General features: G+C 44.7%; 2 protein-coding genes across 2 annotated transcripts; one reads left to right on the top strand and one right to left on the bottom strand.

Annotated features, from left to right (window-relative positions):
* Window positions 1–8,054: 8,054 nt before the first annotated feature.
* Window positions 8,055–14,384, top strand: LOC145423089 (up-regulator of cell proliferation-like). The gene is made up of 3 exons (XM_080295223.1): window positions 8,055–8,224; window positions 8,632–8,720; window positions 9,712–14,384. The coding sequence occupies exons 1-3, from the start codon at window positions 8,055–8,057 to the stop codon at window positions 14,382–14,384; spliced, it is 4,932 nt and encodes a 1,643-aa protein (XP_080151349.1).
* An 855-nt stretch (window positions 14,385–15,239) lies between these two features.
* LOC145423085 (uncharacterized) lies at window positions 15,240–17,570 on the bottom strand. Its single transcript, XM_080295216.1, has one exon. The coding sequence runs from the start codon at window positions 17,568–17,570 to the stop codon at window positions 15,240–15,242; it is 2,331 nt and encodes a 776-aa protein (XP_080151342.1).
* Window positions 17,571–18,995: the final 1,425 nt, after the last annotated feature.

Here is an 18,995-nt window from a genome sequence, read left to right as displayed (position 1 = left end):
TGGCAGTGCGCCCGGTCTATTCTTGCATTCGACTTTTAACAGAAAAGTCATTTCATAAATTTCAAACTTTGCTCCAATTGTCTACATGAGCACTGAAGTCTCTCAGTAGCACCCTCAAGCACACCACCCAGTGACTTCTGAATTATCGTTTGACACATAAGCACAAACAATTGTCAGGACCTGTTTTCCAACCTAGAAGCACAGAGAAACTTGTCCACCAGAAAAAACCTCCAGTGTGCAGTCAGAAAACTGAGGGGATACAAGAGCCCCTTTCCAGGAGACTGGTTCCAGAGCCCAAGCCCAACTATATCTAGCCAGTATCTCTCAACCTCATGCGCTAGCTCAGCTCAGCCACCAGAGAGATGACATTCCATGGCCCCCAATCCTTGACTGGCACCCGACCCATAATGCACCTAATCCCTACAGCACCTCCTAGAGGTGATGGGCCTACAGGGGAGCAGACCAATAAATGAGTAGAGGTCATAGAGGTCAACCACTAGGTGCCCCCCTCCTTCCCTTGGAGCCTGTCTACTTGGTATCACCAAGCAATGGCGCTTTCTTCAGAAAAGCTTTGAATCAGAATCAGAATCAGAATCAGAATACTTTATTGATCCCTGGGGGAAATTATTTTTTGTTACAGTGCTCCATTTTAAACCAACATTAAGACAAGACAGACAATACACTAACTAAGAATAGTACAATATATACATATATATACATACATACATACATAAGTCACTCATAAATAAATAGTTGGAAAAGAAACATGTGTAGCTGTAGCAGCAAACAGTGTGTTAAGTGGATGCGTTGTACAGGGAGATGGCCACAGGCAGGAATGATTTCCTGTGTCGTTCAGTGGTCCTTTTCGGTAATCTCAGTCTCTCACTGAACGAGCTCCTGTGACTGACCAGCATGTCATGGAGTGGGTGGGAGGTGTTATCCAACATTGTCTTTATCTTGGACAGCATCCGCCTCTCCGACACCACCTTGAGGGAGTCCAGCTCCATCCCCACAACATTGCTGGCCTTACGGATTAGTTTATTAAGTCTGTTGGCATCTGCGACCCTCAGCCTGCTCCCCCAGCATGCAGCAGCATAGAGGATCGCACTGGCCACAACAGACTCATAGAAAATCCTCAGCATTTTCTGGCAGATGTTGAAGGACCTCAGTCGCCTCAAAAAATAGAGACGACTCTGGCCCTTCCTGTAAAGTGCTGTGGTGTTTTTAGCCCAGTCCAGTTTATTGTCAATGTGTACTCCAAGGTATTTATAGTCCTCCACAATGTCAACACTGACCCCCTGGATTGAAACAGGGGTCAAGTGTTTCCTGGTCTTCCTGAAGTCCACGATCAGTTCCTTGGTCTTTGCCACGTTGAGCTGCAGATGATTCTGCTCACACCACGTGACAAAGGAGTCGACCACAGCCCGGTACTCTGTCTCATCATCCCTGCTGATGCATCCAACCACCGCAGAGTCATCAGAAAACTTCTGAAGATGGCAGGTCTCTGTGCAGTGGCTGAAGTCTGTGGTGTAGAGGGTGAAGAGGAAGGGGGAGAGGACAGTCCCCTGTGGTGCCCCTGTGTTGCTGATCACCTTGTCAGACAAACACTGTGGGAGACGTACATATTGTGGTCTTCCTGTCAGGTAATCAACAATCCAGGACACCAGAGAAGCATCCACCTGCATCGCTGCTAACTTATCACCCAGGAGGGTCGGCCTGATGGTGTTGAAAGCACTGGAAAAGTCAAAAAACATGACCCTCACAGTGCTCGCCGGCTGGTCCAGATGGGTGTAGACACGATTGCGCAGGTAGATGATGGCGTCCTCAGTTCCGAGACGAGGCTGATAAGCGAACTGAAGGGGATCCAGATGTGGTCTTACTATGGGTCGCAGCTGGTCCAGGATGAGCCTTTCCAGGGTCTTCATGATGTGGGAGGTCAGTGCCACGGGCCTGTAATCCTGGGGGCCACTGGGACGTGGCGTCTTTGCTACAGGGACGAGGCATGATGTCTTCCACATCACCGGGACCCTCTGCAGACTCAGACTCAGCATAAACAGTTTATGAAAGACTCCACACAGCTGGGGGGCACAGGTCTTGAGGACGAGGGGACTCACTCCGTCTGGTCCAGCAGACTTGCCTGAGTGAAGTCTCCTCATTTGCATCTCAACCTGGTATTGAGTGAAGGTGATGGGTGGGGGAGGGGTGTCAGGAATCTCACAGGAGGCAACAGCGCCATGTGGAGAGAGAGAGGCTGGCACAGTGGTGTGGCTCTGGATTCCAGGCTGACTACAGGTGAGGTTGTGGGGGTGGGAGCAGACACTGTGGTGTCGAATCTATTGAAAAACAGATTCAACTCATTGGCTCTATTCTCACCTCCCTCAGTTCCCCTGCTGTTGGTTGGCCTGAATCCAGTGATGGTCTTCATGCCCCTCCACACCTCTCTCATGCTGTTCTGCTGGAGTTTCCACTCCAGCTTCCTCCTGTAATTGTCCTTAGCCTCTCTGATCTTGTCCTTTAGTAACACCTGGACCTTCCTCACCTCCTCTTTGTTGCCCCCTCTGAAAGCCCTCTTCTTGTTGTTGAGGAGGGCTTTGATGTCCTTAGTCACCCACGGCTTGTTATTTGGGTAACAATGAACAGTCTGAGCTGGAACAATGGAGTCGGTGCAGAAAGTTATGTAGTCTGTGATACACTCAGTAAGCCCATTGATGTCCTCGGCGTGAGGCTCACAGAGTGTTTCCCAGTTGGTCACCTCGAAACAGCCCTGTAGTTCTGCTAAGGCCTCCTCTGACCACCTCCTGACAGTCCTGGTGGTCACAGGTTCCCTCCTCACAATTGGCACATAGCGGGGGGTGAGGTGAATCAGGTTATGATCTGACCTACCAAGTGGGGGGAGGGAGGAGGAGCTGTATGCATCCTTGATGTTAGCATACAGTAAGTCTAAAGTTTTCTCTCCCCTGGTGGGACAGTCCACATATTGTTTGAATGTTGGTAGTGTATTGTCCAGTGATACATGGTTGAAGTCACCCGAGATCACAATAAAGGCACTCGGGTGCTGAGTCTGTAGCCGAGCTATGGCAGAGTGGATAGTGTCACATGCAGCTGTGGGGTTAGCAGAGGGAGGAACATAAACAGCCACCAAGATGACGTGAGAAAATTCCCTGGGTAAATAATACGGCCTGAGTCCAACAGCACACAGTTCAGTGTCCGGGCAACAAATCCTTTCTTTGATTGTTATGTTGGCAGGGTTACACCACCGGTTGTTAACTAAAACAGCAAGCCCACCTCCTTTCCGCTTACCGCTAGCGATGCTGTCCCTGTCCGCCCGAACAGTGTGGAAGCATTCTCATCGGGAATGTCCTGGTGCAGCCATGATTCGGTGAAACACATCAGGCTACACTCTCGGTATTCCCTCTGACTCCGTACCAGTGCTGAGAGCTCGTCGATTTTAATTGCCAACGATCGCACATTTCCCATCACGATAGACGGCAGACACGGTTTAAACCTCCTCCTCGCTTCGAGCCTCCGCTGTCTCACCGTCACCTTTTTTCTTCTCTTCTGTCCTTGACCTCTGCATCCCCGATGTGTTTTCCTCCAAATTTCAGCTGGTACTTCTGCGGGCCTGGCCAGCGAGCCGGCCGGCATCAGGGCGATCAGCTGATCTCTGGAGTAAACAGTCCGTGCGTGTAGGAGATGTGCCGCGGTCCCGTTCCTTGATAAAAGTAACAGTTCCACGGCCACCAGAAGAACAAAAACTCTCTCAATCCACATGATTGAGTAAGAGATAATAAACGGATGAAAATACAAGTCAGAAAAAAAAGAATACGTAAGAAAAAGAGCTAAACTAAGAGAAAAGCAGGAGCGACTGTAACAGGCTGCACGCTGGTTGGCACATGCGCACTTTGACTTGGTTAGTTAGCTATAGATAGCTCCCTATATCAGTATCATTGTAGTGTCTTTGCCTAATAAATATATGTAAATAAATATAAATGAATCTGAATTGAATTTCATTTTGATAGCTTTCACTGTAAACCTCTTAACCCATTAATTTAAAAACTCAAAGTTAAGTTCTAAAAATATAAAGTGAATGGATTAAACTTTACAGTTAGTTTGACCATTCAGACATTTAATATATCCAGCCGGGCCCCATGGGCTAAGACCCATTAATCAGGCGCTCTCCGTTGAGCTCCTTCCCCAGTCCTGGTTCCAAGGTGAGGCCCCAGTAACCCTGCACCAGTCAGGGTACACACCTCCCCTGCTCTTTTGATAGTCACAGTGGTTTACTGTGAATTGAATCGCTCTTTGTCTGGCTCCTCACCCAGAACCAATTTCCCTTGGCAGACCTTACCAGGGGGTAAAGCAAAACCCACCAACCCCTCCACCACAGTAAGGTGGGGACTCAAGGAGGAGACTCCTGTAATATTACAACCCAAATTTCAGAAAAGTTGGGACGTTCTTTAAATTTGAACAAAATGAAAACTAAAAGACTTTCAAATAACATGAGCCAATCGTTTATTTACACCAGAACATAAGTAACATAACAAGTGTTTAAACTGAGAAATGTTTACAATTTTATGCACAAAATGGGCTCATTTCATATTTTTCATTTTGCTGTAGTTTTATACAACTATTTCTTCTTCTGGCTGGTTCTTTTTTTGCAAGGTGTCAGAAGAATGTGAGAATCTCCGGCATGTTTGTCACAAATGGAAATAAGGGAAGTCGTTGTGTCTGTTAAAGCGTAGAATCAAATAAAAAGCAAGAAAATCCCCAGCCATCCCGCCCAATGTTCCCTCTAAGCTCCGTCCGTGCGCAATTGCACACTGCTGGCACGGTCTCTGCGCACAGAAAATGCAAAATGAAATGAAAAATGACCAATCAAAAAATGATATAGCAACATGGCCATGACCAGTTGTTTAGGAAGGGGGAAGTTTTAGGAGTGACGGCAGTGCTTTGAGATGTGAGAGATTTGCGACGTTTAGCGCAAATCTTGTGTAGTTAGTGTGTAGTGTAGTCAGTAGTTTTGTTGTGTGTGTCAGAACAATGAGGCGACTGCTGAATGTTACAGGTGTTACAGGAGTGATACATCTCCTGCTGTCAGGCCTGCAGGTATCAGGCTGTTGTTCTCCTTTATCTCATAGTGGACAGAAATTATTTTTTGGAGGGGAACAAATAAACCTGATTGTTCTGTAAATAGTTTGAAATATTTAAAAAAAACGCCTTGGCTGCATTTTTAGGCAAACAGCTGCAAAAAACTTTATTGTTTATTGTTTGCAAAACTCAGTTACTTTTTTGAAGAAGTAACTATATAATTAATTGCCCAACATTGGTCATTATTTACTGTATTTTGCAGACAGAGAGTTACAGACTCTCTCCCAGACCACAGACTCATAATACAAGTCAGAGCTTTATTTACAAAAAAAAAGAAAGTTGTGTTTTCAAAATTGGAGTTCAAGTTATTTTTGCTTTCAATAGTGTTAACATACTACACAGGTCTTGAACAAATATTTTTTGAAATTTTCATTGTAAGTGGGCTAAAGCAGTTAATTAAAAGTAGTCTAACATAAATGTAAACGCTGTAATTTGATTATTTTAATGAACCATGTAACTTGGATGGATTCGATGCTGGCGTGACCACAGTGCACACGTCTGCTGTTGCTCACAGTGGTCCAAGGGGCCGCTCAGGGAGTTTGTGTGTGCGCTCAGACACATGAAAAATTAGAGGGAACATTGATCCCGCCCCTCTCCTCCCTGTGCAGCAAGCAGCAGGCGCACCTCGTAAATGGAGGGCACTCTTACTCCTCGCAAATGGGTAATAGAAAATCGTTCGGTGCCTATGCATTCCCCAAAATGCGGTGCCATGATGCCGGGGCAGCATGGGTGCGAGCAACTTTTTTTTTGCCGATGCTATGATGCCGCCCCCACAATGATGCCGCCCTGGGCAACAGCCCATGTCGCCCATATCAAAAACCACCCCTGATCTGAGGTACTTATAGTCCCCCACAATGTCCACATCCCTAGATTGAAACAGGGGTCTTGTCTCTTCACGCTTACTGAGTCATCAGAAAATTTCTGATGAAAGCAGATCTCATCAGAAATAGTAGATCTCGGTGCAGTGGCTGAAGTCTGTGGTGTAGAGGGTGAAGAGAAAAGGGGAAAGGACAGTCCCTTGTGATGCCCCTCTGCTGCCGATCACCTTGTCAAATACACAGTATTGAAAACACATATATTGTGGTCTTCTTATCAAGTAATCAATAATCCAGGACACGACCGAGGCATCCACCTGCATCACTGTCAGTGTATCACCCAGGAGGGTCGGCCAGATGGTATTGAATGCACTGGAAAAGTCGAAAAACATGACTCTCAGTTGATTAAGCATGATGAATATGATGGCGTCTTCAGCTTCAAGGTGGGGCTGGTTAGCGAACTGAAGAAGATTCTGATGTGGCATGACAATAGGTCAGAGGTGGACAAGGATGAGTTTTTCCAGGGTTTTCATGACATGGGAAGTTAGTACCACAGGTCTTTAATCCTGGGGGACATGGCGTCTTTGACACAGGAATGTCTTTCACAGCGCTGGGACCCTCTGCAGACTCAGACTCATCATGTGTCATTTTGACCCAGGGTTCTCAGTTTTCTTGTGTTTTTCTATTATGTTAATTTCATTTGTTATTTTAAGGATTTATTCTGTGGTTTCTAGGGTGTTCTGTTTAGTTTTTGTTTATTAGATTCCCCCTTGTGTCTTTGCCCTCTGTCTCCCTCTGTGTGTCTGTGAGTTCTTGTGCCTTGCTTCCCTTGGTTACCTTGTTTCCCTCCTTGTGTTTTATTCCATCATGTTTCCCCAGCTCGTCATGTTTGTGCTCTCCCTTGTGCTCCTCCATGTTCTCTCTCCATCTCCAGTCTGCATCTGTGTGTACCTTCTGTTTTATTTTGATAGTCTCCCTTCAGTGTACGTCATGTTGTGTTTGCTCCTGCCCTGTCTCATTATTGTTATTCGTGTCAGCTGCTTTCCCCGTGTGCTCCCACATTCCTCGTTATCTTTCAGTGTATTTATGTCCGCGTCTCCTTCCGTTCCATGTCGCGTCTTCTCTCATGGCTGCGTGTCTCTCCCTGTGTCCCCCTGAGTAAATTAATATTAGAATTTCCCTGTTTAGTTTTGCATTGTTTCTGTTTTTTGCCTTTCATCAAGCAATAAAGCTTTGAGTTCACGTCCTGCTTCCGTGAGTTTTGCATTTGGGTCTTTCTCTGCCTGCACACAGCGACTTTTGACATCATGAACAGTTTATGAAAGACTCTACAAAGCTGGGGTCAAAGCCCTTGAGGACACAGGCAATCACTGCTTCTGGTTGAGCAGACTTGCCTGAGTAGAGTCTTCTGATTGCCTCTGAACTTGGTGATGAATGAATGTGACAGGTGGGGGAGGAATGTCAGGATGTTCACAGGAGGCTATGGTGCAATGTGGGGAGAGAGAAGGGTGTGGCTGTGGATTACAGGCTGACTATAGTTAAGTCAGTATTGAGGTGAGCATTTACAGCAGTGTTGAATCTGTTCAAAATTCCATTCAACTCATTGGCTCTGTCCTTACCGATGGCATGAATTGGGTGGTGGGAATATTGGCCTAGTGAAATTTTCGTTATTTTTATTAATAAACCGTGACTAGGGTTACACTTTTTAATGTTTCTCAGCTTGCTCTAATGGAACTAAAGGTGGTTTGTAAAGGGTCCAGCCCTAGTTTGGGGGACCTCTGGTGCATCGATGGAAGTGGGAGCCTCTTGAGCTGGCAGGGAGATTGTTACCATCCTTTTCGGGCGGTGTCTGCTCTCCACGAGTTCACTCTGTGTTTAGAGGAAGGATTTAGTAGAGGTGGAGGATGAACTCGACCTGGGTGTCTATTGTCTTATGTAGTCTGGGAGCTCATTGAATGTAAGGTGGGTGTACTTTTCCTCTGTGGCATGGTCGGGTGGGCTGCCCCGGGCTCATTGGGGCTTGGCAGTGCTGATGCTGTGGCCCCGGTGCGGATAGTCCCGGTCCCCTGCCCTTGGTGGATTCCAGGGAACATGGGTGCCTACCGGGTTCAGCGGAGAAGCTGGCTCCAGGGAGGGGGTACTTTGACCCCCACCACCACCACCACCACCACCAATCCTTCCCTTCCCTTCCCATCCCCACATGCCTCCCTACTCCTGCTCCAGTACACCACCACACAGCACCAGACATGCAGGGCCAAGAGGTACAGGTGTGTCACTGAGGTGCAGGGGAAGCATTCCTCCTCTGTCCCCTCTTGGCCACCTGTGCCTCACTTTTATTCCACAACCGAGACATCCACATTACTTACACTCTCATAACATATACATATAGGGCCTTGGGGGTGGGCAAACTAAACGGCGTCCAGAGGATGGTCTGTTTAGTCAAACTCACCTCTGGAGCCAGTGCCCACCAAATTGAGAGGCGGACACCACCACAATGACTCGACAGATGAACCCAGTCTGAATGAGATTTCACTCTTGGATACAAAATGGACAAATCATCAAACAAAAATGTTATAAACTAGAACTCATTTAGTTAGTTTGATATTTAGATGAAGCCGTTGAATTTTTCCACCCTTTTTCCTGTTACAGCTCCTCCAAATTCTGACAGTTTCATACCAGTAGAACATCATGAGAACAGCATCACCCTGCAGTGGGATAAAGTCAGCAACAATGTCAGCTTTGTTCTCCAGTTTAATGGTACAGAGACAGACATCAGTGTGCCAGATGAAGATGGACCAGTAACTCACACAGTCTCATCTCTCACTGCTGGAACTCAATACACATTCACTCTCTACTCTGTGTTTGAGAACGTCAGAAGCAGTGGAGTCAGCATTACTGCAGTCACTGGTGAGTACATATATTTCAACAATATGCAGTGTGGCAAAAAGAAAGCCATTCTCTGCAGTTCAGTGAATTAGTTTAGAATATATTCACAGGTCATAATAGGTTTTTCATGATACTGTGCTGTTTCACAGAAAATATAGTCTGAAGACAGCAAATACAGTTAATAATTCTAACGGTAAACTCAGCAACCAGATAACTACAGTAAGCATACTTGCATTGTTACCTCATAAAATGTATGTAAAGTTGACTGGTTGGCCTTTTTAATGATGTGAGGAGGGGATGGACGCAATCAGATACTGGATTAATTGTTGCAGGTTTAGATATCAAAGATTAGTTCAGTAGAAATGTACTTTACACAGATGTTTTGTCTTTCTTTTCTTCCTGTTCCAGCTCCTCCAAATGCTGACAGTTTCATAACAGTAGAATATCATGAGAACAGCATCACTCTGCAGTGGGATAAAGTCAACAACAACATCAGCTATATTCTCCAGTTTAACGATACAGAGACAGACATCAGTGTTCCAAATGAAGATGGACCAAAAACTCACACAGTCTCATCTCTCACTGCTGGAACTCAATACACATTCACTCTCTACTCTGTGTTTGAGAACATCAGAAGCAGTGGAGTCAGCATTACTGCAGTCACTGGTGAGTTAATATATTTCAGAAAAAAACAAATTAAAAAAATGAAGTGTACACAATTGTAACTTAGTACTTTGTACTCATTCTTGATAGAATGCTATGAGAATGATTGTATTTAAGATCTTGAATAAAAAAGATTGATTTTGGATATGTAAAATGTTGTAAAATGACAATGAAATAACAGATTTTTTTTTATCCACAGAGACACACCTGGAGTGCTTACTAAAAGGTCTTGGTTTACAACAGTACTACACAAAGAAACTGTCACTGAGCAAAATACTTGAGATTGATAAGACGACCATCAATGATGAACCTGCCAAGAGTAACTCAGATTTTCCATGGTATTTTCTAAAGAAACTGATGATGGTTAATGTGGCAGCTAGGAATATGACATGTACATCAGATTGTGAGTCTGATGATGAAACAGGGAATGCAGAGGATTTGGACAGTTCAAACACAGATGACATGCCAAACCCACTCGACATAATCGCTGCTCTCTTTCTGTGTTCTGATGGTTTTCTGCAGCAGGAAATGGCACTAAAAATGTCCACATGTCAGTTTTCTGTGCCTCTGCTGCTTCCGAATTGTGATACAAAACAGTGCACACTCATGCTGTGGGCCATGAGAGACATTGTTAAAAAGTACAGACCTCAGTCTCTGTTAGAATCCAAGGGCTTCATTGAAGAAAGAATCGTTCTCTCTGAACTTCCAATGATCTCCTTTGTCAGACTGGGTGAGTGCTCCTTGTCCAAGTCAGAGATTCTCAATAAGCTTCTGAGCAATTCTCAGCAGTACCATGACACCTTTGTTCATCGCAACATGGAGTGTGGCGACAGTCCAAGAAAAATCTCAAACGGACTGACTGAAATTACTTGGTATCTTCCTTGTGGAAACACAAACATTGATATTTTCAGTCAACCAGTGGCTGTAGCTAACCTTCGTGGGGACATTGCTTCATTTGAAACACAATACTCCTTTCTGTGTCAGACATCTGCAGCAGTTTTTGTGTTCTTTGACAATTTGGACTCTGAGTGCAGTCTACTTACTAACCAACAGCACAAGGCACAGATCTTCTTGGTGGGTAACAGTGAGAGCAAACGCTGCACTTTGGATGCTTTAAAGAAGGTAGAAACTAATTTGCGCTTAACTAAGAACAATATCATTATTAGGAAAAAACAAAGAAATGATGCAGACTTTGTAAAATATTTGAGGCAAAAAGTTAGAACTGTAATTAAAGAAAAGAAAGGGAAGATGACAATAGAGCAGATGGCAGACATTGCCCATGACCTGGGAATCCTGGTTGATGAAGACTCTCCAGAGTGCCAGACTGCAAAGACAAATGCAGAGGCCATCACTGCAGAAATTCAAGACATCCTTAAATACAAAGAAGATCACCTTCCTCGGCAAGGAGAAATATGGAAAGAACTGACCTGCTTAGAGAAGGAAGAATTTCGCCTTCGAAAAGTTGGCTCTGGAAATATAGAAGATTACAAAAGTCAACTTCAGGAAGACAGAAAAGAACTGCGGAAAAGGCAGAACTCTTATGACATGTCAACAGCTATGACATGTTTCATCAATGCAATATCAAGCCCAGGAACAGAGAGGTTTTATTTCCTGAAATGGATGCGAATGAACCTCGATAACCTGTCTCGCATAAAACTTTCTGAACTTCAGGAAAAATATAAAGAAAAATGCAACAATTCTGAGAACAAAGAGGAGATCAAAGAAATTGACAGACAAATTTCTAACAGCTCACTGGGGACTGAACACTTCTTCCGTGAAATGGGTCAGATCTATGAAACCTCACTGTCCCTTTCACAAACAGATCCAGCACGTCAACAGCTGCAGCATCTGCCCAAACTGTGTGCAGAGTTGTTGCTTGATGGATTTCCTCTTGAGCTTGTAGATGGAGATGCATCCAACATCCCTCTCAGATGGGTGAGTGATGTTCTCTCTCAGCTCAGTGACTTGGTGTCTTCAAACAGAAAGATCCTGGTGGTCACAGTTCTTGGAGTTCAGAGCACAGGAAAGTCCACTCTCCTTAACACCATGTTTGGAGTGCAGTTTGCAGTCAGCAGTGGTCGATGTACTCGAGGTGCCTTTATGTTGCTCATCAAAATCAATGAAGACATGAAAAAAGTCCTAAACTGTGACTTCATGCTGATCATTGACACTGAGGGCTTAAAGTCACCAGAACCTGCACAACTAGACAACAGCTATGAGCACGACAATGAGCTTGCTACACTTGTTGTGGGGCTGAGTGATATCACCATTGTTAATATTGCAATGGAGAATTCAACTGAAATGAAGGACATCCTACAAATAGTTGTGCATGCTTTTCTCAGGATGAAGGAGGTGGGCAAAAAGCCTAAATGTGTGTTTGTTCACCAGAATGTGTCCGATGTTTCAGCCCATGAGAAGAACTTACGAGACAGGAAACTGCTCCTGGAACAGTTAAATGAGATGACCCAGGCAGCAGCCAAAATGGAAAAGAAAGAGGAGAACAAGAGCTTCACTGATGTGATGGAGTACAGTCCAGACACTGGGAACTGGTACATTCCTGGACTCTGGAATGGAAACCCACCAATGGCACCAGTCAGTGCAGGCTACAGTGAGGCTGTATATGAGCTCAAGAAACACATCATCCAACTGCTGGGAAACTGTGAGTCATCTGCTAATGATATCTCTGAGTTTACAGAGTGGATGACAAGTCTGTGGACTGCAGTAAAGCACGAAAACTTCATCTTCAGCTTCAGAAACAGCCTCATAGCTGATGCATACATGAGACTCTGCACAGAATTCAACAAGTGGGAGTGGGAATTCAGAAAAGAAATGTACACCTGGGTAACAAATGCAGAAAGAAGAATTTCCAATTTTGGTAAAGTTGCCGCAAAATCTGAATCGTCTGACATGAAAGAATTTCTCACATGTTTGAAAAGTGAAGCCTCCACAGTGCTGTCCACATGGGAGACAAAGCTTCTAGAAAATCTGACACATTATTTTCAGCAAACAGATGTTCATGTTTATCTGGATGAGGGATACAAAGAGGAATTCTTAAACAGTGCAAAGAGCCTTCGAAAAGAAATGGAGAGATCTGTTTTTAATCAGCTCACAGCAGCAGCAGAAATCAGAGAGGGGATGAGAGAAATTGATAAAATCAAAGAGAACTATAAAAAAGAGATTGAAAAGGCAGTTCATGTGTTGATAGATAAATGCAGAAAGAAAAATGTCCAGATGAGTGATGAAGAGCTGGACAAAGAGTTTGATAAGATGTGGAATGAAACACTGGAGAAACTTTCTTTTTGTGAACAAAAGACCTTCAGTGTCTTCACCAGCGTATCTCACTGCCTGAGACTCAATCTCTCACACAGGGGGAGTCATGCATGTGAATTATTAAGTCAAAAGAGTCTGCAAGATTGTGGAAAAGAGCCTTTTAAATATAAACCTGAAGGAATGATGTTTTTTATCTTTGGAAGTTTAAAAGAACTGGCTGACAGCATCATAGATGCCTGCACTCTGTTTGTGAGTGAAACAGTAAAAAGAAAAAACAATTACACTGACACTTACATCCAGGAGATCCTACACACGATTGATGAGAAACTACAAAACAATCAAGATGTTAAGACAGACACTGAGTTTGAAGTTTCCCTGAAACAGCACATCTGTGGATTTGCAGCCAGAGAGTTTCAGAAGATGCACGAAGATTTCATCCAAGCAAATGATCCCTACAGATGTCTAATGAAAAACAAGGAAAAGTTTCATGATGATTTCATTGATGCGTTCCATGAAAGAGACCAGTGTCAGAAGAAGGCAGAAGAATTCACCAACCGATGTTTGAAGCCTGCTGTTGAAGATTTTATCAGTCGATCCCTGGGACCTGATATCACTGGTGAAATGCTGACATGTGAGCAGTTCAGCACACGAATGTCCTTCCAGTATTCACTTTTACTGGATTTACTTTCAAAGGATGATTTTAAAAACTATGTGAGCTATATTGACTCATATGAGAAGTATGTCAAGACATGGATACACAACAAAATAGTGGAACGCTTTTCAACTGTGTCAACAATATCTGAGTTTGAGGACCGACGTCTGCAGTCATGTATCAGAAGCATAAATGATGCCATTAACAAAGCCAAAACAAGAAATACTGATTCTGAATTGGGGAGATTTGTTGAAGATATTTGTAAAGAACTTGGTGATAAACTGGTCATTTCCCAGGATGCTCTTGGTGCTTTCATGATGCTGAACAATGCTGACAAGAAACAGTTTGCTGACTGGCTCATAGTGTATGTGAATGAGATGGAACAAGATCTGAGAAAAAAATTTAAAAATGTAAGCTTTGAAATGAAACTACAGCATCTCCATATGCAGCCCCAGAATGAGCTTTTCAACAGACTGGTTGGTTGTGGCAAACAGTGTCCATTCTGCAAAGCTCCCTGTGATGCAGGAGGAATAGGTCATACTGAGCACTTTGCTTCACTGCATCGACCTCAAGGTCTGGGAGGATTCAGTTGGCCAAATACACAAAAACTGATCGCTGACATATGCTCTTCTCTTGTGGTCAGTGACCAGTGTTTTCGCTGCAGTGATACAAACTATGAATGGCACCCTTACAAGAGATACAAGGAAATTTACCCAGACTGGCGTATCTCTCCAGATGTGAGCCTTGAAGCATCAGACTATTGGAAATATGTGATAGCAAAGTACAACATGGACTTTGCCAAACAGTATAAAACAGAACCTGCTGATATTCCTGCTACTTGGAAAAATATCACAAAACAGCAGGCAGGAAAAACTCTCAAAAGGTCTTTTTATGGCCACGGAGATTACTGGAATTTCAATTGTTACGTTCTGGTCCCGGCAAGTAAATAAACGTAACAAATAGTTTGCCCCACTCACTTCCCACCCACGCACAAACCCCAACAACGACACCTTTTTTAAGTATTTAAGCAGCCATTTATTTTCATCAGCAGTGAGCAATGCCAAAACAATAAACAAAACTCCCTATAAAACAATCCCTAGTCTTCCCTACACCAAAATAAAAAGAAGCCAAAACAAAAGACAAGTCACTTACCTAACTATCTAACGAAAAACAGGAGAAAACTTGTTCAACAAAAGAAAACGGCTTCTCACGCCTACTAGGCTGCGACAGTGAAAGTTATACAGCAAAGGAACAAAAAAGTGACCGCCACTGGTTAACTTATTTACAATTATTTACATGGCAAGGCTAGAGGTACACGTGAATACTCCAGCCTGCACTACAATGACACAACACACAACTCTGTGACCGAGTCAACGGGGTTCCAAACAGCACTCCCAGGTGACTGTCATCCGGACGTTAAGTACTGGAGGTGGTCCATCAATTATCCAGTCGGAAGGTGTGTAGAGACTCCACCCAGATACCTAGCAGCCACGCCCAAGTGTCCACCTCCTAGGAGAGAAAAAAGGGAAAATACCGCCACCATCCTCCGGTGGGAGGCACAACACCAACAAACACATCACTGGGTCATAACAGTTTCCCCCACCCAAAAAAAAATCAAACATCCAACCCCACACAAAGATGTTTGATTTACGACCTAGAGAGGGCATCAGCCATAACATTCTCTAAGCTCTTATATATCGGATCTCAATGTTGAAATCCTGTAGGAGTAAGGACCAACGCATGAGGCGCTGGTTGCTGTTTTAGAAATGTTCTAGAAAAGAAACAGACTGGGTGGTCAATGCCATTCATCCTCCTGCACGAGCACTGCACCCGCCCCCAAAACACTGGCGTCCACCTCTGAATCCTTGGCCCCTCAGGAACCGCCCAGGGACACCAAAAGTCTCCAGATTGCGCTTTCGCTCCTCTGCCCACGTCAGTCTGAGCCCATTATCAGATGAGATGTTGTCAAAGAAAAACTTTGCTTTGTCATAGTAGCACTTTGGACCAAAATGATCCTCCCCTGAACTCAGCTGCAACCCCTCCTTTTCCCTTCCCTCAGAATTCCCATCTTTTAGATTCAGCCCCTCCTGTAACTTCTTCTCAAGCGCCTCCTTAATGAATTGCGCGTTGGAGGAATCAAAATCAAAGTCTGTGTCAAATTTAAGGGTGGGAGATGGAGCATTAGCCACCATCAGCTGGCCTCTTCTGCGGTCCCTATGCCGTCGAGGTCCTTGTCTTTTTCTAGCAGGTGGCCTGGTTTCAGCATTTTGCTGCTGACTGTCCTGAAAAGTGAATCTACTTGGGTCTGATTGCATGGTGGCTTCAGCGACCCTTGTGGTTTGAATATTTGTTCTTCTCGTCCCCTTGGGCTGCCTCCTATTCTGCTGCTGCTGTTGCTGGGATCCACTCGCACCTCTCCTCTGCCTAAATGTCTTTACACTGACGGTTTGAACAGCCTTTGATGTGGCACGATCGAAACCACTGTTATCTGTAAGTGGTATATCGACTACTTCTGGCGACGGAAAAACTGTGCCGCCAGCTAGATCGTTTCCCAAGATGATGTCAATACCTGCAACCGGTAACTGGGGTCGCACCCCAAGCTTAACCTCACCAGACAAAAACTGAGACGAAAGCTGCACCAAGTGTAAAGGAACCCGTATTACACACATCCTAACTCCCCAGGCTAACACATCCGCCCCACAACAGGATTGAGCTGAAAACGGTAAGACCCCCTCACGAATGAGCGACTGTTTCGCACCAGTGTCTCGCAAAATACTGACAGGAGTCCGCCGATCTTCTCCTATCAAGGAAACAAAGCCGTTTGACACAAACGGCTTAAACTCCTTATCTACTTTATCATTTTCGGGTGCCATCACCTCCCCCCAAGTAGGAGAGTTTGTCTGTAGAAGGTTTATTGGGGAAGGAGATGTACCCTCCCTGGTCATTTCTTTTCTCTTCAGAGCAGGGCAAACCGCAATAAGGTGTCCCTGCTCATGGCAAAAAAAACACACGCGGTTCTCAACGGATGAGGAGATGGCACGGCGGGTGCCCCTTGGAGACCATCGGGGCGGGCCACCGGAAGACGGAAAACTGTGAGCAGGAGCCGAAAACACCACTTTATGTGTCAACACAAACTCATCAGCCCGTATAGCAGCAGCGGCGAGAGTCGTAACCTTCTGTTCGTTTAAGTAGGTTACCACAGTGTCTGGTAGTTGATTTTTAAACTCTTCTAACGTCACCAACTCACGCAGGTCTTCCAAGGTTTTTACTTCTGTAGCATGACACCACTTATCAAACAGAGTTTTCTTTTCTCTGGCAAACTCCACATAGGTCTGGTTGGCGGATTTTTTCCCATCCCTAAATCTCTGCCTGTAAGCCTCTGGCACAAGCTCGTAAGCACGCAGGACAGCAGCCTTCACCATATCATAGTCAAAACTGTCCTCCAGAGAAAGAGCGGTGCACACCTCTTGAGCTTTCCCCACCAATCTACATTGGAGTAGAAGAGACCACACATCTTTTGGCCAGTGCAGCGCACCTGCGATACGCTCAAACACTGTGAAATACGAATCCACCTCAGTTTCCCGAAACGCCGGCACCATTTTGATGTGTTTACTCGCATCAAAGCCACCACCTGGCATCAAGGCCGGTGGCTGCGGAGATGGCGACTGCGGGGATGATGACTCCGGGGAGGGTACCTGCGGGGATGGTGACTGCGGGGCTAACCGAGGCACAGGAGGACTGGCAGACACAGAGGCTCCCCCCTCCACCTCCAGAGCCCTGATCCTCAAGTGCATAGCGTCCACCTCCAACTGCTGTTTCTTTAGCTCCACCTCCTTAATGCGCAGCGTTACCCGCAGCTCCTCCACAGAAGGGCTAGGTGGAAAAGGGAGATTTTTCAGTGGGGCAGAAACACCAGCAACAGCCCCCAGCTCAACCCCCCCTGCAGGACCCGGCTCACCAAACAACCCCCTGTCCGTCAACTGGACACACAGGAGCTCCCTAAGCTCTTTCTTCTTCGCAGTCAACGGCACAGTCACATCAAAGAAATCAGCAATAAGCAAGAGGTCAGCCTTTTTACACCTACCCAACGTCTCTGCAGACGGGCTCAGAGTGAATTCCTCCAACTTAAACTCCATCCTAACACACACACCCCCCCACACAAGAAAAAACCGCCAACCAAGAAAACAAGCCACAAAAAGAACACAAAAGAGACGAGCCCCCAATATGTTACGTTCTGGTCCCGGCAAGTAAATAAACGTAACAAATAGTTTGCCCCACTCACTTCCCACCCACGCACAAACCCCAACAACGACACCTTTTTTAAGTATTTAAGCAGCCATTTATTTTCATCAGCAGTGAGCAATGCCAAAACAATAAACAAAACTCCCTATAAAACAATCCCTAGTCTTCCCTACACCAAAATAAAAAGAAGCCAAAACAAAAGACAAGTCACTTACCTAACTATCTAACGAAAAACAGGAGAAAACTTGTTCAACAAAAGAAAACGGCTTCTCACGCCTACTAGGCTGCGACAGTGAAAGTTATACAGCAAAGGAACAAAAAAGTGACCGCCACTGGTTAACTTATTTACAATTATTTACATGGCAAGGCTAGAGGTACACGTGAATACTCCAGCCTGCACTACAATGACACAACACACAACTCTGTGACCGAGTCAACGGGGTTCCAAACAGCACTCCCAGGTGACTGTCATCCGGACGTTAAGTACTGGAGGTGGTCCATCAATTATCCAGTCGGAAGGTGTGTAGAGACTCCACCCAGATACCTAGCAGCCACGCCCAAGTGTCCACCTCCTAGGAGAGAAAAAAGGGAAAATACCGCCACCATCCTCCGGTGGGAGGCACAACACCAACAAACACATCACTGGGTCATAACACAATTAATTTTCTTCTGGTGTACAGAAAACCCAAATATAATAATAATATACTATATTATATTATAATATAATAACATATAAAAAAGTCAAACATAGTATGAGACAAAACTAAAGGCATCATTAGTGGATATATATGTTCAAGCATTATAGTTTACAATGAGGAAAGAAAACCAGTACAGTTTGTGTTCATCTTCATCATCTTATTTCTTTTGTTTTGATTCATTTTCTTCTCTTTCTCTAGTGACTGTTGACATGACAGGAACAACATGACATGACAGTCAAAAGTTTTGGACAAACCTTTAAAGGTTTCTCTTTAGTTATTACAAATTTATACATAGTAGATACAAACTGAAGACATGAAATATATGAATCAAGATATGTGGAATTTTGTAGCAACGAAAAATTGATAAATAACTCTAAACATGTTTTATATTTTAGTTTAGCAGCCACCCTTTGCTTTTTTGACTCAATGAGTTTCATGATGTAGTCACCTGTAATGGTTTTCACTTCACATGTGTACCTTGTCAGGGTTCACTGGTGAAATTTCTTGCCTCCTTGAACTACTGTGTGAAAAACTGGATCATAAGCTTCATTACTCTCACGGGTGACATCTGCTGGCAACGGTGGTCTATGTACTGCCAAAAGAAGCCTTGCGTGTGTGATG

This window comes from Astatotilapia calliptera, chromosome 3 (assembly GCF_964374335.1).
Source record: "Astatotilapia calliptera chromosome 3, fAstCal68.1, whole genome shotgun sequence".
Taxonomy (NCBI): domain Eukaryota; kingdom Metazoa; phylum Chordata; class Actinopteri; order Cichliformes; family Cichlidae; genus Astatotilapia; species Astatotilapia calliptera.
Note: the sequence above shows the minus strand (reverse complement) of the source record. Positions and strands in the feature narration are given on the sequence as shown.